At 46.9% G+C, this 17,488-nt stretch overlaps 1 protein-coding gene across 2 annotated transcripts in view; it reads left to right on the top strand.

Moving 5' to 3' along the window:
- The window catches only part of LOC126268048 (uncharacterized), a 220,277-nt gene that overhangs the window by 189,490 nt on the left and 13,299 nt on the right, over positions 1–17,488 (top strand). For both annotated transcript variants that reach the window (XM_049973475.1, XM_049973474.1), the window contains 3 exons: positions 3,568–3,782; positions 3,873–4,042; positions 10,421–12,030. In XM_049973475.1, the coding sequence (XP_049829432.1) occupies positions 3,568–3,782; positions 3,873–4,042; positions 10,421–12,030 (1,995 nt within the window). The remainder of the gene's footprint in view (positions 1–3,567; positions 3,783–3,872; positions 4,043–10,420; positions 12,031–17,488) is intronic.

Here is a 17,488-nt window from a genome sequence, read left to right as displayed (position 1 = left end):
TGTTGACATGTAATACTGAAGCCAACTATAAAATTATGTAACTGTCATTGTCAATGAAATCTGCCAACAGTCGTGAATCTTAATATGTTATTTTATTTTGAAGGCCACCAGTTTCAGCATTTCACTATGCCATCATCAGGCCCCACATGCATCTCTCAAAATGAATGAAAATGTCATATAGAGCCATAAATAGATGGATGTCGTGAATTCAGTATTTACACTAGCGCTTGATTCGAAGACTTGATAGCAACTCAAGCCTGAGACTGTTAGCCTTCAAACTAAAAGAAAGTAACGTCTTAAGATACGTGGCTGTTGGTGAATTTGATTGACCTTCGCAGTTACTTAACCAGCCGATGTCCTCTGTCCACCAAGAACCAAGAGAGACCGAATAAAATTGTGTTCTTATACGACAAACCGTAGCGCGAAAACTCACCTTTTCTTAAAAGCTTAAATATTTCTCTATTTCAGTAGTACAACATTTTGATTGAATAAAAATGGTGTCAGAAGGAAGTTATCGCATCACTCTATATTGTACTGTTGTGAAATTATACGAGGGTCACTCCAAAAGAAATTCACACTATTTTTTTTTTAAATCCATCTTTTATTCTACATGTTTGAAAAGTTTACATTGTGTAGATACATCCTTTAGGAACAATATTTTCATTTCTCCACATAATTTCCATGCCTCTCAACTGCCTTACGCCATCTTGCAACCAGCGCCTGTATACCCGCACGGTAAAATTCTGGACCAACCTGTTGGAGCCACTCTTTGGCAGTGTGCACAAGGGAGTCATCATCTTCAAACCTTGTTCCACGAAGAGAGTCTTTCCGTTTCGCAAAGAGATGATAGTCACATGGAGACAGGTCAGGACTGTAAGGCGGGTGTTTCAGTGTTGTCCATGCGGGTTTTGTGATCACTTACATGGTTTTTTTACTGACATATGGCCGTGCATTGTCCTGCAACAGCAAAACATCCTGCTTTTGCCGATGTGGTCGAACACGACTCAGTCGAGCTTGAAGTTTCTTCGTTGTCGTCACATATGCATTAGAATTTATGGTGGTTCCACTTGGCATGATGTCCACAAGCAAGAGTTCTTCGGAATCGAAAAACACCGTAGGCATAACGTTTCCAGCAGAAGGTATGGTTTTGAATTTTTTTTTTCTTGGGTGAATTTACATGTGGCCACTCCACTGATTGCCTCTTCGTCTCTGGTGAAAAATGAAGCAGCCATGTTTTTCATCACCTGTCACAATTCTTCTAAGAAATTCATCTTCACCATTCTCGTACTGTTCCAGAAGTTTTCTGAATACCGTTTTTCTTGTTTCTTTGTGAGCCACTGTCAACATCCTGGGAACCCACCTGGCATAAACCTTTTCTAACGCCAACACTTTCAGTATTCTGCAAACATTTCCTTGTCCTATCCCAACAGTGAACAATTCGTTCACTGTGATGCGTCGGTCAGCAGTCACCAACTCGTTAACTCTCTGCACATTGTCCGTAGTGCGTGCAGTACGAGGCCTGCCACTGTGAGGACAATCATCAATATTGCTCGCTTTCATCACGTAACCTGCTTGCCTGTACTGCGATCGACAGCAGCACCTCCATACACCTTTTTTAACTCATGTGGATGTTTCCCACTGTCTCGTTTTCACAGCACAGGAATTCTATGACAGCACTTTGCTTCTGACGAACGTCAAGTCCAACAGCCATCTTGAAGACATGCTGTGACGGCGCCACTCACGGGAACAGGTTGAACTAAGTTTCAAAACAAGCGGGAAGGATGTTTGTACACACAGTAAAACTTTCACACATGCAGAATAAAAACAGTATTTTTACAAAAATAGTGTGCATTTTTTTGGAGTGACCCTCGTAAAAAAAACACCAGGTTTATTTTTTATGTATTGGTACATACCACCCCACGCATAGGAAAACGTATCACGCGGCGCCCTGCAGCACGCATCGGACAGCAAAAGACGCAAACGTGTTTCAAAGCACGCTGCGATGAATTTCCGCGACTAGGAAAACGTAGCTTAAGCCTCATAATACACTACTGGCCATTAAAATTGCTACATCAAGAAGAGGACGTGCTGCAGACACGAAATTTAACCGACAAGAATAAGATGCTGGGATATGCAAATGATTACCTTTTCAGAGCATTCACACAAGGTTTGTGCCGGTGGTGACACCTACAATGTGCTGACATGAGAAAAGTTTCCAAGCGATTTCTCATACACAAACAGCAGTTGACCGGCGTTGTCTGGTGAAACGTTGTTGTGATGCCTCGTGTAAGGAGGAGAAATGCGTACCATCCCGTTTCCGACTTTGATAAAGGTCGGATTGTAACCTATTGCGATTGCGGTTTATCGTATCGCGACATTGCTGCTCGCGTTGATCGATATCCAATGACTGTTAGCAGAAAACAGAATCGGTGGGTTTAGGAGGGTAATATGGAACGCCGTGCTCGATCCCAACGGCCTCGTATCACTAGCAGTCGAGATGACAGGCATCTTATCCGCATGGCTGTAACGGATCGTGCAGCCACGTCTCGATCCCTGAGTCAACAGATGAGCACGTTTTCAAGACAATAACCATCTGTACGAACAGTTCGAAGAAGTTTTCAGCAGCATGAACTATCAGCTCGGAGACCATGGCAGCGGTTACCCTTGAAGCTGCATCACAGACAGGAGCGCCTGCGATGGTGTACTCAACGACGAACCTGGGTGCACGAATGGCAAAACGTCATTTTTTCGCATGAATCAAGGCTCATTTTACAGCATCATGACGGTCGCACCCGTGTTTGGTGACACTGTAGTGAACGCATATTGGAAGCATGTATTCATCATCACCATACTGGCATATCACCTGGTGTGATGGTATGGGGTGCCACTGGTTACATGTCTCGGTCACCTCTTGTTCGCATTGACGGCACTTTGAACAGTGGACGTTACATTTCAGATATATTATGACCCGTGGCTTTACCCTTCCTTCGATCCCTGTGAAACCCTACATTTCAGCAGGATAAAGCACGACCGCATGTTGCAGGACCTGTACAGGCCTTTCTGGATACAGAAAATGTTCCACTGCTGCCCTGTCCAGCACATTCTCCAGATCTCTCACCAACTGAAAACGTCTGGTCAATGGTGGCCGAGCAACTGGCTCGTCACAATATACCAGTCACTACTCTTGATGAACTGTGGTATCGTGTTGAAGCTGCATGGGCAGCTGTACCTGTACACGCCATCCAAGCTCTGTTCCACTCAATGCCCACGCGCATCAAGGCCCTTATTACGGCCAGAGGTGGTTGTTCTAGGTACTGATTTCTCATGATCTATGCACCCAAATTGCGTGGAAATGTAATCACACCTCAGTTGTAGCATAATATACTTGTCCAATGAATACCCGTTCATCATCTGCATTGCTTCTTGGTGTAGCAATTTTAATGGCCAGTTGTGTAACAAGCTAAAAGTGCACTACTTCCCCGTATTAGGTATTGTGTATACTTTATTACTGTTTTTGAATGTGATGGGAGAGGGTTAGCGTTGCGGATTGGCCCGTCGTGGTTGCAGCTGACGCAGAAGCTGTTCGCGCAAGGCAACGCGACGGCGCCGGCGCGCCACGGCTTGGACCTCGTGTCGCTCAACATCCAGCGCGGCCGCGACCACGGCCTGCCCGGCTACCCGGCGTGGCGCGAGTTTTGCGGCTTCCCGAAGCCCCTCGACTTCTCCGACCTGGCCGGCGTCATCGACCCGGACAGCATCAGCAGGCTCTCCGCGCTGTACAAGTAGGGGCCCGCCATTGCTTCCAGCTCACTGCACTCGCCGTCAGACGCTGCCGATCTGAGTTTCACAGAGTGCCGCCGTTGTCGTTGCAGGACCGTGGGCGACGTGGACCTGTACACGGGCATGCTGTCCGAGATCCCGCTGGACGGCTCGCTGCTGGGGCCCACCGCCACCTGCCTCATCACGGACCAGTTCATTCGCCTCAAGCAGGGCGACCGCTACTGGTACGAGACCTCGCAGCAGCCGCAGGCCTTCACTCCTGGTAAGCTCCTCCTGTCGCCAAGTGTGTAAGGCGAGGTGTTAAACCATTGCTACAGTTTTTGCTTCAGCTTAAATACAACCCAAAAACATCGGTACGGAGATTGTTATACTGAAGAGCCAATGGAACTGGTACACCTGCCCAATAACGTGTAGGGCCCCCGCGAGCACGCGGAAGTGGCGCAGCACGACGTGGCATTGACTCGACTGATGTCTGAAGTACCTCTGGAGGGAATTGACACCATGAATCTTGCAGGGTTGTCCATAAATCTGTAAGAGTACGAAGAGGTGGTCTTCCGAAGTAAGAGTGATTTCAGGTGTGCCGCAGGGGAGTGTCGTAGGACTGTTGCTATTAACAATATACATAAATGACCTTGTGGATGACATCGGAAGTTCACTGAGGCTTTTGCGGATGATGCTGTGGTATATCGATAGGTTGTAACAATGGAAAATTGTACTGAAATGCAAGAGGATCTGCAGCAAATTGTCTCATAGTGCAGTGAATGGCAATTGAATCTCAATGTAGACAACTGTAATGTGTTGCGAACACATAGAAAGAAAGATCCCTTATCATTTACCTACAATATAGCAAGTCAGCAACTGGAAGCAGTTAGTGCCATAAATTATCTGGGAGTACACAATAGGAGTGATTTAAAATGGAATGATCATATAAAGTTGATCGTCGGTAAAGCAGATGCCAGACTGGGATTCATTGGAAGAATCCTAAGGAAATGCAATCAGAAGACAAAGGTATTAGGTTGCACTACGCTTGTTCCCCTGCTGCTTGAATACTGCTCAGCAGTGTTGGATCCGTACCAGATAGGGTTGATAGAAGAGATAGAGAAAATCCAACGGAGAGCAAGGCCTTTCGCTACAGGATCACTTAGTAACCGCAAAAGCGTTGCGGATATGATAGATAAACTCCAGTGGAGCACTCTCCAGGAGAGACGCTCAATAGCTCGGTACGGGCTTTTGTTGAAGTTTCGTGAACATACCTTCACCGAAGAGTCAAGCAGTATATTGCTTCTTCTTACGTATATCTCGCGAAGAGACCATGAGGATAAAATCAGAGAGATTAGAGCCCACACAGAAGCATACCGACAATCCTTCTTTCCACGAGCAATACGAGACTGGAATAGAAGGGAGAACCGATAGAGGTACTCAAGGTACCCTCCGCCACACACCGTCAGGTGGCTTGCGGAGAATGGATGTAGATCTAGATATACATGTAGATCTCTTCTGAACGGCACGTTGCAGGATAACCCAGATATGCTCAATACTGTTCATGTCTCGAGAGTATGGTAGCCAGCAGAATGTTCCTGGAGTGAAGTAGTTCAAATGGCTCTGAGCACTGTGGGACTTGAAGTCTGAGGTCATCAGTCCCCTAGACTTACAACTACTTAAACCTAACTAACCTAAGGACATCACACACATTCATGCCCGAGGCAGGATTCGAACCTGCGATCGTAGCGGTCACGCAGTTCCAGACTGAAGGGCCTAGAACCGCTCGGCCACAGCGGCCGGCCTAGTGTCGTGTACTTTCACCCATATGCTTTTAGGCCATTTATTATTATACATACTATATATGCTGATAGCAGCTGGATAATAATTAGGCTTCGCTTAAGAATGAGACATCGCCTCAAACCGGTAGCTGCACATAAAACTGAAAATGCGTACCATCACGCTTCCCCCTTTGATAAAGGTCGGATTGTAGCCTATAGCGATTGCTGTTTATCGTATCGCGACAGTGCTGCTTTAATGTTTTGTTGTTGTGTCTCTGAGGATGAAAATGTGCAACAAGTAGGCTGTATAATTTTTATTATCTGTACGACTGGCCATTTTCAACCATGGGTCATTCTCAAGAACATATCTTAAGTTTCCAGGTTCATTTCACATTGGAACACATCGCTGGTACGTGTGGACGAAGTTGCATCGTATTACGTTGTGTACGTGGCACAGAAACAATGATTCAAAAAATGGTTCAAATTGCTCTGAGCACTATGGGACTTAACATCTATGGTCATCAGTCCCCTAGAACTTAGAACTACTTAAACCTAACTAACCTAAGGACGCCACACAGCGCCCAGCCATCACGAGGCAGAGAAAATCCCTGACCCCGCCGGGAATCGATCCCGGGATCCCGGGCGTGGGGAGCGAGAACGCTACCGCACGACCACGAGATGCGGGCAGACACAATGCAATATTGTAAATGAGTACGTAATAATGTTAACTCTTGTACGGTTTTTGTGCCAATTACGCACAGAAGTGTGATGTAATATTACGTAATCATAAACAGTTGTATTGTTTTTTTGCCACGCACAAGAACAAATACGTTTTACAGGAGACAGGAAAAATAATGTAAACACCTCTACTTACTTGAGAATGGTTGGAGCCCCATTTACCCGTAATACAGCTGCGCTTCTTCTTGGAATATTGGCATATAATGATTATGTAGTCTCCAGTGGAATTTTCTGCCATTCTTCGGTCAGAAATTGCTCCGGAGTCTGCGCTCCAATACCGCAGACAAGGGTTCAATAATGTTCAAGTCCAGGGACTGCTAGCCAGGGAAGACTCTGCAGTTCAGTTGCATGCTCTTCATACTACGATTGTACTGGCTGTGTGAATGGGTGCATTATCGTCCTGAAATATGGCATCGTTGTTGGGGAACAGCATTTGAATCATGGGGTGCACTTGATCACCTAAACTGTTCACATAATCGGTGGCTGTAACATGACCTTTGAACCTAATGATGGCACCAGCAGAATACCATGATACCGCTGCCCACCCCATCACACTTCCACCTCCATGCTTATCCTTTGGAATCAAGCAATCACGATTGTAAGCTTCTATTGGCGTTCTCCGGACGCAAACCCGGCCCGATGTTGGAAATAACGAATACGTTCACTCGTCTGACCGTATGATGTGCTGCCACTGAGCAGCCGTCCAGGATTCATGCTCATGACACCATGTTTTACGCTTCTTTGCGTTGGCTGTCGTCACTAATTGTTTCTGTATAGCATGTCGTCCATGAATATTCGCTTTATGGAGTTATCGGCGGACAGCGTCGATAGATACGGAGTCTCGAAGATGGCTGTTGAGCTCTGCAGTCACTTTAGCCGCCGTAGTTTCGTGCTGTTTTGACACAATTCGTGTTAGCGTACGACGATCTCTGTCATTTAGTTATGATTTGCGCCCACTATTAGGTCGACACGACGATGTCTTTCCGTGTTTTGTGTAGGCTTTCATGACTGTTGAAAGAGTTGCTCTTGAAACATTCAATAAGTTGGCTGTCTTGGTTCCTGATGCTCCAGCTAATCGGGCCACCACAAGCTGCCTTCTTTCGAGCTCTATTAATTCTTTCATTGCACGTCGACCTCTGCCACAGAGTACACATACGAAATGTGCGCAACTAGTAAACAACCTGCACTGATGCCAAGTCCGTACTGAACACACAAAGTCCAGCGCGACACGTGCCTTACCTGCGTTAACATTATTTTGAAGTTTTGTGTATCCTTCCACGTGTACCAGCGATGTATTAGAATGTGAAATGAACTGGAATCTCAACATACACAGATCAAAAAAAAGTTTTGTATCACCTCGGTTCCCAGAGTTCCGAAACTTGTACAGAAAATTGGAATAGAGATCAATATAAACGCCATTTCCACCCTTTTCATTGCTCATGAAAACCACACATTGCATGTTGTACCACCATACACAGTAGCACGTCCTCTTGAATTTTTGCATGCCTGTATTCGTCGTGGCATACTGTCCACAAGTTCATCAAGACACTGTTGGTCCAGATTATCTCACTCCTCAACGGCGATTCGGCGTAGATCCTTCAGACTGGTTGGTGGGTCACGTCGTCGATTAACAGCCCTTTTCAGTCTATCCCAGGCATGTACGAGATTGTTCATCTCTGGAGAACATGCGGCCACTCTAGTCGAGGAAGGAAGTCATTCACAAGATGTGCACCATGGGGGCGCGAATTGTAGATCATGAAGATGAATGCCTCGCCAATATGCTGCCGATACGGTTGCACTTTCGGTCGGAGGATGGCATCCCCGTATCGTACAGCTGTTACGGCACCTTCCATGACCACCAGCGGCGTACGTCGGCCTCACTTAATGTCACCCCAAAACAGCAGGGAACCTCCACCTTGCTGCACTCACTGGACAGTGTGTCTAAGGCGTTCAGCCTGACCAGGCTGCCTCCAAACACGTCTGCGACGATTATTTGTTTGGAGGCGTATGCGACACTCATCGGTGAAGAGAACATGATGCCAATCCTGAGCGGTCTATTCGGAATGTTGTTGGGCCCATCTGCACCGCACTGCTTGGTGTCGTGGCTGCATAGATGGAGCTCGCCATCGACGTCGGGAGTGAAGTTGCGCATCATGCAGCCTATTGCGCAGAGTTTGAGTCGTAACACGACGTCCTGTGGCTGTACGAAAAGCATTATTAAAGATGGTGGCGCTGTTGTCTGCATTCCTCCGAGCCGTAATCCGTAGGTAGCGCTCATCCACTGCAGTAGTAGCATCTGAGCGGCCTGAACGGGGCGCGTCATCGACGGTTCCTGTCTCTCTGCATCTCCTCCACGTCCGAACAACATCGCTTTGGTTCACTCCCAGACGCCTGCACTCTTACCTAGTTGAGAGCCCTTCCTGGCATAAAGTAACAATGCGAACGATATCAAACCACAGTACTGACCGTCTAGGAATGGTTGAACTAAGGACAACACGAGCCATGTATTTCCTTTCTGGTGGAATGACCGGAACTGATCGGCTGTCAGACCCCCTCCGTCTAATGGGCGCTGCTCTTGCATGGTTGTTTACATCTTTGGGCGGGTCTGGCTCAAATGGCTCTGAGCACTATGGAACTAAACTTCTGAGGTCATCAGTCCCCTAGAACGTAGAACTAATTAAACCTAACTAAGCTAAGGACACCACACACACATGCATGGCCGAGGCAGGATTCGAACCTGCAGCCGTAGCGGTCTCACGGTTTCCGACTGAAGCTCCTAGAACCGCTCGGCCACACCGGCCGGATGGGCGGGTGTAATGACATCTTTGAACAGTCAAAGGGACTGTGTGTGTGATACAATGTCCACAGTCAACGTCTGTCTCCAGTGGTTCTTGGAAACGGGGTGATCCAAAACGTTTTTTGATATGTGTATGTGCTTGAAAATGACCCACAATTGAAACGTACCAATTGCACAGATAATAAAGAGAATGCTATTTGGACCATGTTTTCTTCCCATAAAAAATACAACTTTGGTGAATCTCAGCATGTACTGGGTGATCAAAAAGTCAGTATAAATTTGAAAGCTTAATAAACCACGCAATAATGTAGATAGAGAGGTAAAAATTGACACACATGCTTGGAATGACATGGGGTTTTATTAGAACCCAAAAAAAAGCTCACAAAATGTCCGACAGATGGCGCTAATTGCTACCGTGACGCGTGAGGGATATGCCGATATGTTACAGAATCGCATCACCCCCAGCCTGGCTGATAAACACCTGCTGGAAGGTACGATGTTTATGCAGCATGGCACTCCACCCCATACTGCTAGACGCGTCAAAGATCTCTTGCGCGCGTCGTTTGGTGATGATCGTGTGCTCAGCCTTCACTTCCGTCATGCTTGGCATCCCACGTCCCCAGACCTCAGTCCGTGCGTTTATTGGCTTTGGGGTTACATGAAGTCGCAAGTGTATCGTGATCGACCGACATCTCTACGGATGCTGAAAGACAACATCCGACGCCAATGCCTCACCATAACTCCGGACATGCTTTACAGTGCTATTCACAACATTGTTCTTCGACTACAGCTATTGTTGAGGAATGATGGTAGACAAATTGAGCATTTCCTGTAAAGAACATCATCTTTTCTTTGTCTTACTTTGTTATGCTAATTATTGGTTCAAATGGCTCTGAGCATTATGGGACTTAACATCTATGGTCATCAGTCCCCTAGAACTTAGAACTACTTAAACCTAACTAACCTAAGGACATCACACAACACCCAGTTATCACGAGGCAGAGAAAATCCCTGACCCCGCCGGGAATCGAACCCGGGAACCCGGGCGTGGGAAGCGAGAACGCTACCGCACTACCAAGAACTGCGTACTGCTAATTATTGCTATTCTGATCAGATGAAGAGCCATCTGTCGGCCATTTTTTGAACGTTCGTATATTTTTGGTTCTAATAAAACCCCATGTCATTTCAAGCATGTGTGTCAATTTGTACCTCTTTATCTACATTATTCCGCGATTTATTCAGTTTTCAAATTTATACTGACTTTTTGATCACCCGGTACTTTATACAGCATGCGTTCAGGTTCGCCCGACTGTGTTTTGGTTAACGAGACGTTTCCTGCAAACAGAGCAACTGGCGGAGCTGCGCAAGACGAGCCTGGCGGCCATCCTGTGCGACAACTCGGACAACCTGACGCGCTCGCAGCCGTGGGTGATGCGCGCCGCAGCCGGCGACAACGTGCGCCGCAACTGCAGCGAGCTGGTGCGCCCCGACTGGTCGCTGTGGAAGGCGGGCCCGAGCGGCGCCTTCGCGCGGCCCGGCATCGCGCGCGTCTCGCTGTTCGAGGGCGCCAGCGCCGTCCGAGCCGCAGCGCCCGCTACCAAGACGAAGATCCCGCACGTCGCCCTCGGGGGCACCGTCACCGGGGGCTCCATCACCGCAGCGGGCAGCACCGTCTGGAGCGGCGCGCTACCGCTGCGGCTGCCCCTGCCGCTCTTCGACACCCTGGCCGCCACCGGCCCAGTCCCGGCCGGGGGGCCTTTCTTCGCCGGCCGCGGCATCTACTGGGACGGCCACTTCACAGCCGACGCCTCCTCAGCCACGGCTCGCCTCCAGGGCACCTACACCGCGCCCAAATACCACGACGGCCCGCCGCTCAACTTCTCCGTAGAGTGGTCCAGCGGCACTTTCTCTTTCGACGTCATGCTCGCGTGGAATTCGACCATGAACGGAACCATCGACATGTCGGGCTCTTACTGGTCGCCGCTGAGGCTGGAGACGACTAAGCCCAAGTTCGTGCTGACTACGGCGAAACCGGAGGAGGTGCAGAAGTACGCCGAGCAGCTGCTGGTGGCCGGCGGTCTGGGACCCGGAGTACCCAGGGCGCCCTTGCTGATTCACGGTATACTCTCGCCGGACAAGACGTTTTTCACTTGGGACGGCAATGCGACGCTCATCCTGCCTCTACCGCCTCCGCCGCCACTCCCGGCTCTGAACGTCTTGGCGGCCGTGGCCAAGCCGAAGGAGAAGCGCGTCATGGTACCGGTCTCGGTTCTCTCTGGTAGCGTGACCACGAGCAGCGGCGTGACGTGGTGGAGTGGAGAACTGCCCGCCGCACTTCCCGCCCATCCCTTCGACACGGTAGCGTTGGCTGCGGGTGCGAGCTTGACTCCCGGAGTGCCCGTCTTCAGCAGTGGCATCCAGTGGAGTGGCTCCCTGGTCAGCGACGGTGCGGGCGGCGCGTCGCTTAAGGGCAGCTTCTCCTTCCCGACCTTCACTCACGGTGCCCCTGCCAACTTCTCCATCAGCTGGTGGAGCGGCCAATTCGCGCTGCAGATGCGTTACTTGGGGAACACCACGTTAGACACCTATCTACACGATGGACAGCAGTGTTCGTCACCGCTCTTCTTCGTCGCCAGCCCACAACCCGTTCTCGGCACCCCAGTTGACCTCGACGAGACGGAGTCCCTTGCCAGCGTGCACGAGATGTCTTCTCTCCTGATCGCCGCCGAGGAGTCTCTCGCACCTGCGCTTCGAGTGCCGATCATCCTCATGGGCACCTACTCGCCCGACCGCACCACCTTCTGGTGGTCTGGCGCAGCCACCTTCAGTGTGCATGTGCCACCCGCGCCGCCCATGCCACCCATGCCACCAGTGGCTGCTTCCCAACTGACCATGCAACTGATGAAGAAGACATCACCCGCTTCCAACAAAGCACCCGTGGCTCAACAAAATATGGTAAGCCAATTTCTCACTCCGTTGCTATACGTTTTGTTTGACTGCAGAACAACGGAACTCGGAAGGGAAAATCATGCCAGCAGGTCTGAAAATAAGGGCATCCATTAGCTCTGCAAACTTTCTTCTGCCATTTTTAAATAGGCGGCAACAGTGGCATATGACGATGCAGGTGGTAGGTCGTAAGTCTCATGCAGTAAGCTTAGACATTTGTAAACTTAACGCCATCAAAATATTAGTCGATTTGTAATTGCATTTTAAAATTATTCTCGATTGAGTAGGCCTATGTCAATTTAAGAACACAATTCCCGTCATTTGCTGGAAGTTTTAATTTTCCGCTTTAGCACCGTTAGCACTCCGTCTTCAGTCCACAAGTGGCCCATCGGGACCATCCGACCGCCATGTCGTCCTCAGTTGCGGATGTGGATAGGAGAGGCATGTGGTCAGTACACCGCTCTCCCCAGTCATTATGATGGTTTTCTTTGACAGGAGCCGCTACTATTCGGTCGAGTAGCTCCTCATTTGGCATCACGAGGCTGAATGCACCCCGAAAAATGGCAACAGCGCATGGCGGCTGGATGGCCACCCATCCAACTGCCAGCCACGGCCGACAGCGCTTAACTTCGGTGATATCACGGGAACCGCTGTATCCACTGCGGCAAGGCCGTTGACATACTTTCCCGCTTTAGCGTGTAGAAATCTCCAGCTGACGCTCTTAAAATGCTGGCTAAGACCTATAGAACGGCACCTTTTAATGAACGAGCGTTCAGAGAATGGTTTCAACGCTTCGAGAATGGGTATTATGATGTCGTAGGCCGCCATAATAGTGTCCAAATAAGGTTTTTAAACGTACCGAAGCCAACAGGAACAGTCACAGGAGATGTCATCGAAAGCAACTGATGCGTTTGAGACTTACACTGAAAGACAAATGCCCACGATACAGCAATAGAATGAAAATGTGATTTTTCAGCATGACACTGCTAGACCCCATGTCTCAAAACCCGCCAAAACATTTTTGGAAGCGTTGAAATGGGAAGTTCTACCCCATCTGCCGCATTCGCTAGACGTTGCTCCCTCTGATTACCACCTTTTTCGATCAATGGGCAGACCAACACTTCCGGTCACACGAACACGTGCAAAAATGGATCGATTCGTGGATCTCATCAAAAGACATCCAGTTCTTTCGCTGCGGGATTCGTATGTTACCCGAAAGATGGGACAATGTAGAGGCCAGCGATGGTCAATACTTTGAATAGTACTTTTTTTGTAGGTTCTTCACAATAATGCTTCGAACTTCGAGAAAAAAGGCAGGAAGCAAAGTTCTATATATAATATGAAGTAGACGCCTCGAAAAAAGCTTTCGTCATTGAAACGCGCTGATTTTGTCTCCGTATTCACCCTTTGATGCGACACATTTTTTTCCAAACTATGGATGACTGAATGAAGAGCTTGATTGTAGAAATCTATATCGTGACTTTTCAATAAATGTTTCACCTCGTAAACCATCTCACAGTCAGTATGGAAATGACTCCTCATACGAGTAAACAGGTAAAAGTCACTCAGGTAATACGGTTCTTGGGAGAGGGTGGGGGAGGAGGAAGGTGAAGGAGGAGGACGGGTGAATCAAAATTTGATAGTACAAATAAGCAGCATGTATGAGTGTTCGGTCTTTGTCATGCTCAAGACGTGGTACAAAATGTCAAGAACTGGCCCGTGACTGATTTTTCAACTCATGCCTGACTCCGGTCTTCGAGCAGGAGGGCCGCAATTTCTCTTACGACTGCTTTGTAGAGAGATGGTCTGCCACTTCGTCCTTTGTCACGCACATTTTCCTGACCTGTAAGCGCATCCGTCACCATCACACTGTTCCCAAATTCTTCGACAAACTCAGCGTGGATTGTTGCACGCTTGTTCTCCTCCGAATGCAGAAAACGAATTACCGCACGATATTACACATTATCAGAGGGCTTCGTAAGTTTGTTTTGGGCCCTCTAGAGGCAGTATAGCGGTCCTTGGTTTTCAATGTGTACTAATACTGAAGACATGTACGTCAAGAAAGTAAAAAAAAGTTAATTACACAAATATATTTTTTCGAAGTTATAATTAAACTTTACAACTACCCCTCACACTGTAAGAGTAATTTGTATCGAGTCTAAACTGTGATGACTACTTTCAGATAAAGAATTATTGGTTTTAGTGTATGCATACTTCGTTTTGTCTACATCAATATCACAAATCTTACAGTCACAACTTATTATTTATGTATATGTCACGTCTGCTCTTTCGGACAGGAGGCATAAGGCGAGGACGGCCAGTGATCTCTTCATTGCAGATGCTCACCAGGTTCGAACGCTTACGAGAATCTGCGAAATGCTGCAAGTAATGAGGATAATGGTCAAGGGGCACTACGTTAGTTGTGTGTGGATGGGATGAGACTTCGTTCTGACTGGAGGCGTGCTAGCCCGTGTAGTTGCGATGACCACTGTGTCAGGATGGCGCAGTGCCTAGTCAGCACGAGATCCAGGTTCGAATCCCAGTCTGGCACAAATTTTCACCTTTCCCCATGGAATTAAATCAATGGCCACTTGCAGACAGTGTGTGTAATTCCTTCCTGTCTTAACTCATTATTTACTTTATTCAAAACTATTTCGAGAATTTTAATGCCTATTAGTCGTATTAACAATATTTTTTAAAGCAAGTAAAAACTTAGGGTATGTATCTTGCTGTAATTAAAAATTATGCAATGAATGCCGTTTCTTACAAGAAAGCAGTCCTCCACTGATAATTTCTTTAGTCTCCCACCATCGCAGAACTGATTACAATAATTTATGGAGACGAAGGGACATAGATATTACAATATTATTTATGTTATCTTTTATATTTTTCCAAAAAGATATCGTAAATTATACAGCATATCCGAAATGTTTCGATTCGAAATTATATAGCCTTTATAAGTCGTAATCTGAGTAGTGGTCTAAGGAGCTGCAGTCATGGACTGAGAGGCTGATCTTGGCGGAGGTTCGAGTCCTCCCTCGGGCATGGGTGTGTGTGTGTGTGTGTGTGTGTGTGTTTGTCCTTAGGAAAATTTAGGTTAAGTAGTGTGTAAGCTTAGGGACTGATGACCTTAGCAGTTAAGTCCCATAAGATTTCACACATATCTGAACATTTTTGAACAATCTGAGTACCCTGGGATCGCGAACTAATGGTCGGAAAAAAATTTCTTTTTCCTGACATGGGTAACTTGTTCCTGTTAACAACAGCAGTTACAAAAGCTGTTCAAAGTAAGGAATGCAGATTTCAGTGCATGCTCTGAGAGAGCTGAACTTCGTGTTCACAATCATTTAGCCCTTTCGTTTGCACGTTTTTATTATTCGGGAGTTAACTATGGTTCAACCATTACTCTTCACAGTTTCCGTTGTTTGCCGTAGTGATTAATATTCCATGTTTGACAACCAATCACGCTGTGTAAACAGTAGTTAACTCCACTGTGGACATATCACGGATGACTGTGTACTGTTTATGAAGGTAGCGCTACCGTAGTCGATATGGCAGTTAGCAGTTCGTTATACAATATTTATTTTTCTTTTGCTCATCTGTCTACTGACTGGTTTGATGCGATCCGCCACAAAGTCCTTTCCTGTGCTAACCTCTTCATCTCAGAGTAGCACTTGCAACCTACGTCCTCAATTATTTGCTTGACGTATTCCAATCTCTGTCTTCCTCTACAGTTTTTGCCCTCTACAGCTCCCTCTACTACCATGGAAGTCATTCCCTGATGTCTTAGCAGATGTCCTATCATCCTGTCCCTTCTCCTTATCAGTGCTTTCCACATATTCCTTTCCTCTCCGATTCTGCGTAGAATCTCCTCATTCCTTACCTTATCACTCCACCTAATTTTCAACATTCGTCTATAGCACCACAACTCAAATGCTTAGATTCTCTTCTGTTCCGGTTTTCCCACAGTCCATGTTTCACTACCATAGAATGCTGTACTACAGACGTACATCCTCTGAAATTTCTTCCTGAAATTAAGGCCGGTATTTGATGTTAGTAGACTTCTCTTGGCCAGAAATGCCTTTTTTGCCATAGCGAGTCTGCTTTTGATGTCCTCCTTGCTCCGTCCGTCATTGGTTATTTTTACAGCCTACGTAGCAGAATTCCTTAACTTCATTGACTTCGTGACCATCAATCCTGATGTAATGTTTCTCGCTGTTCTCATTTTACTACTTCTCATTACCTTCGTCTTTCTCCGATTTACTCTCAAATCATACTGTGTACTCATTAGACTGTTCATTCCGTTCAACAGATCATTTAATTCTTCTTCATTTTCACTCAGGATAGCAATGTCATCAGCGAATCGTATCATTGATATCCTTTCACCTTGTATTTTAATTCCACTCCTGAACCTTTCTTTTATTTCTATCATTGCTTCCTCGATGTACAGATTGAAGAGTAGGGGTGAAAGGCTACAGCCTTGTCTTACACCCTTCTTAATACGAGCACTTCGTTCTTGATCGTCCACTCTTATTATTCCCTCTTGGTTGTTGTACATATTGTATATGACCCGTCTCTCCCTATAGTTTACCCCTACTATTTTCAGAATCTCGAACAGCTTGCACCATTTTATATCGTCGAACGCTTTTTCCAGGTCGACAATCCTATGAACGTGTCTTGATTTTTCTTTAGCCTTTCTTCCATTATTAGCCGTAACGTCAGAATTGCCTCTCTCGTGCCTTTACTTTTCCTAAAGCCAAACTGATCGTCACCTAGCGCATTCTCAATTTTCTTTTCCATTCTTCTGTATATTAATCTTGTAAGCAGCTTCGATGCATGAGCTGTTAAGCTGATTGTGCGATAATTCTCGCACTTGTCAGCTCTTGCCGTCTTCGGAATTGTGTGGATGATGCTTTTCCGAAAGTCAGATGGTATGCCGCCAGACTCATATATTGTACACACCAACGTGAATAGTCGTTTTGTTGCCACTTCCTCTAATGATTTTAGAAATTCTGATGGAATGTTATCTATCCCTTCTGCCTTATTTAACCATAAGTCCTCCAAAGCTCTTTTAAATTCCGATTCTAATACTGGATCCCCTATCTCTTCTAAATCGACTCCTGTTTCTTCTTCTATCACATCAAACAAATCTTCACCCTCATAGAGGCTTTCAATTTATTCTTTCCACCTATCTGCTCTCTCCTCTGCATTTAACAGTGGAATTCCCGTTGCACTCTTAATGTTACCACCGTTGCTTTTAATGTCACCAAAGGCTGTTTTGACTTTCCTGATTGCTGAGTCTGTCCTTCCGACAATCATATCTTTTTCGATGTCGTCACATTTTTCCTGTGGCCATTTCGTCTTAGCTTCCCTGCACTTCCTATTTATTTCATTCCTCAGCGACTTACGGAGCGAGGTGGCGCAGTGGTTAGCACACTGGACTCGCATTCGGGAGGACGACGGTTCA

Source organism: Schistocerca gregaria, chromosome 4, assembly GCF_023897955.1.
Source record: "Schistocerca gregaria isolate iqSchGreg1 chromosome 4, iqSchGreg1.2, whole genome shotgun sequence".
In the NCBI taxonomy this organism is placed as follows: Eukaryota; Metazoa; Arthropoda; class Insecta; order Orthoptera; family Acrididae; genus Schistocerca; species Schistocerca gregaria.
This window is presented reverse-complemented; position numbering and strand designations above follow the sequence as displayed.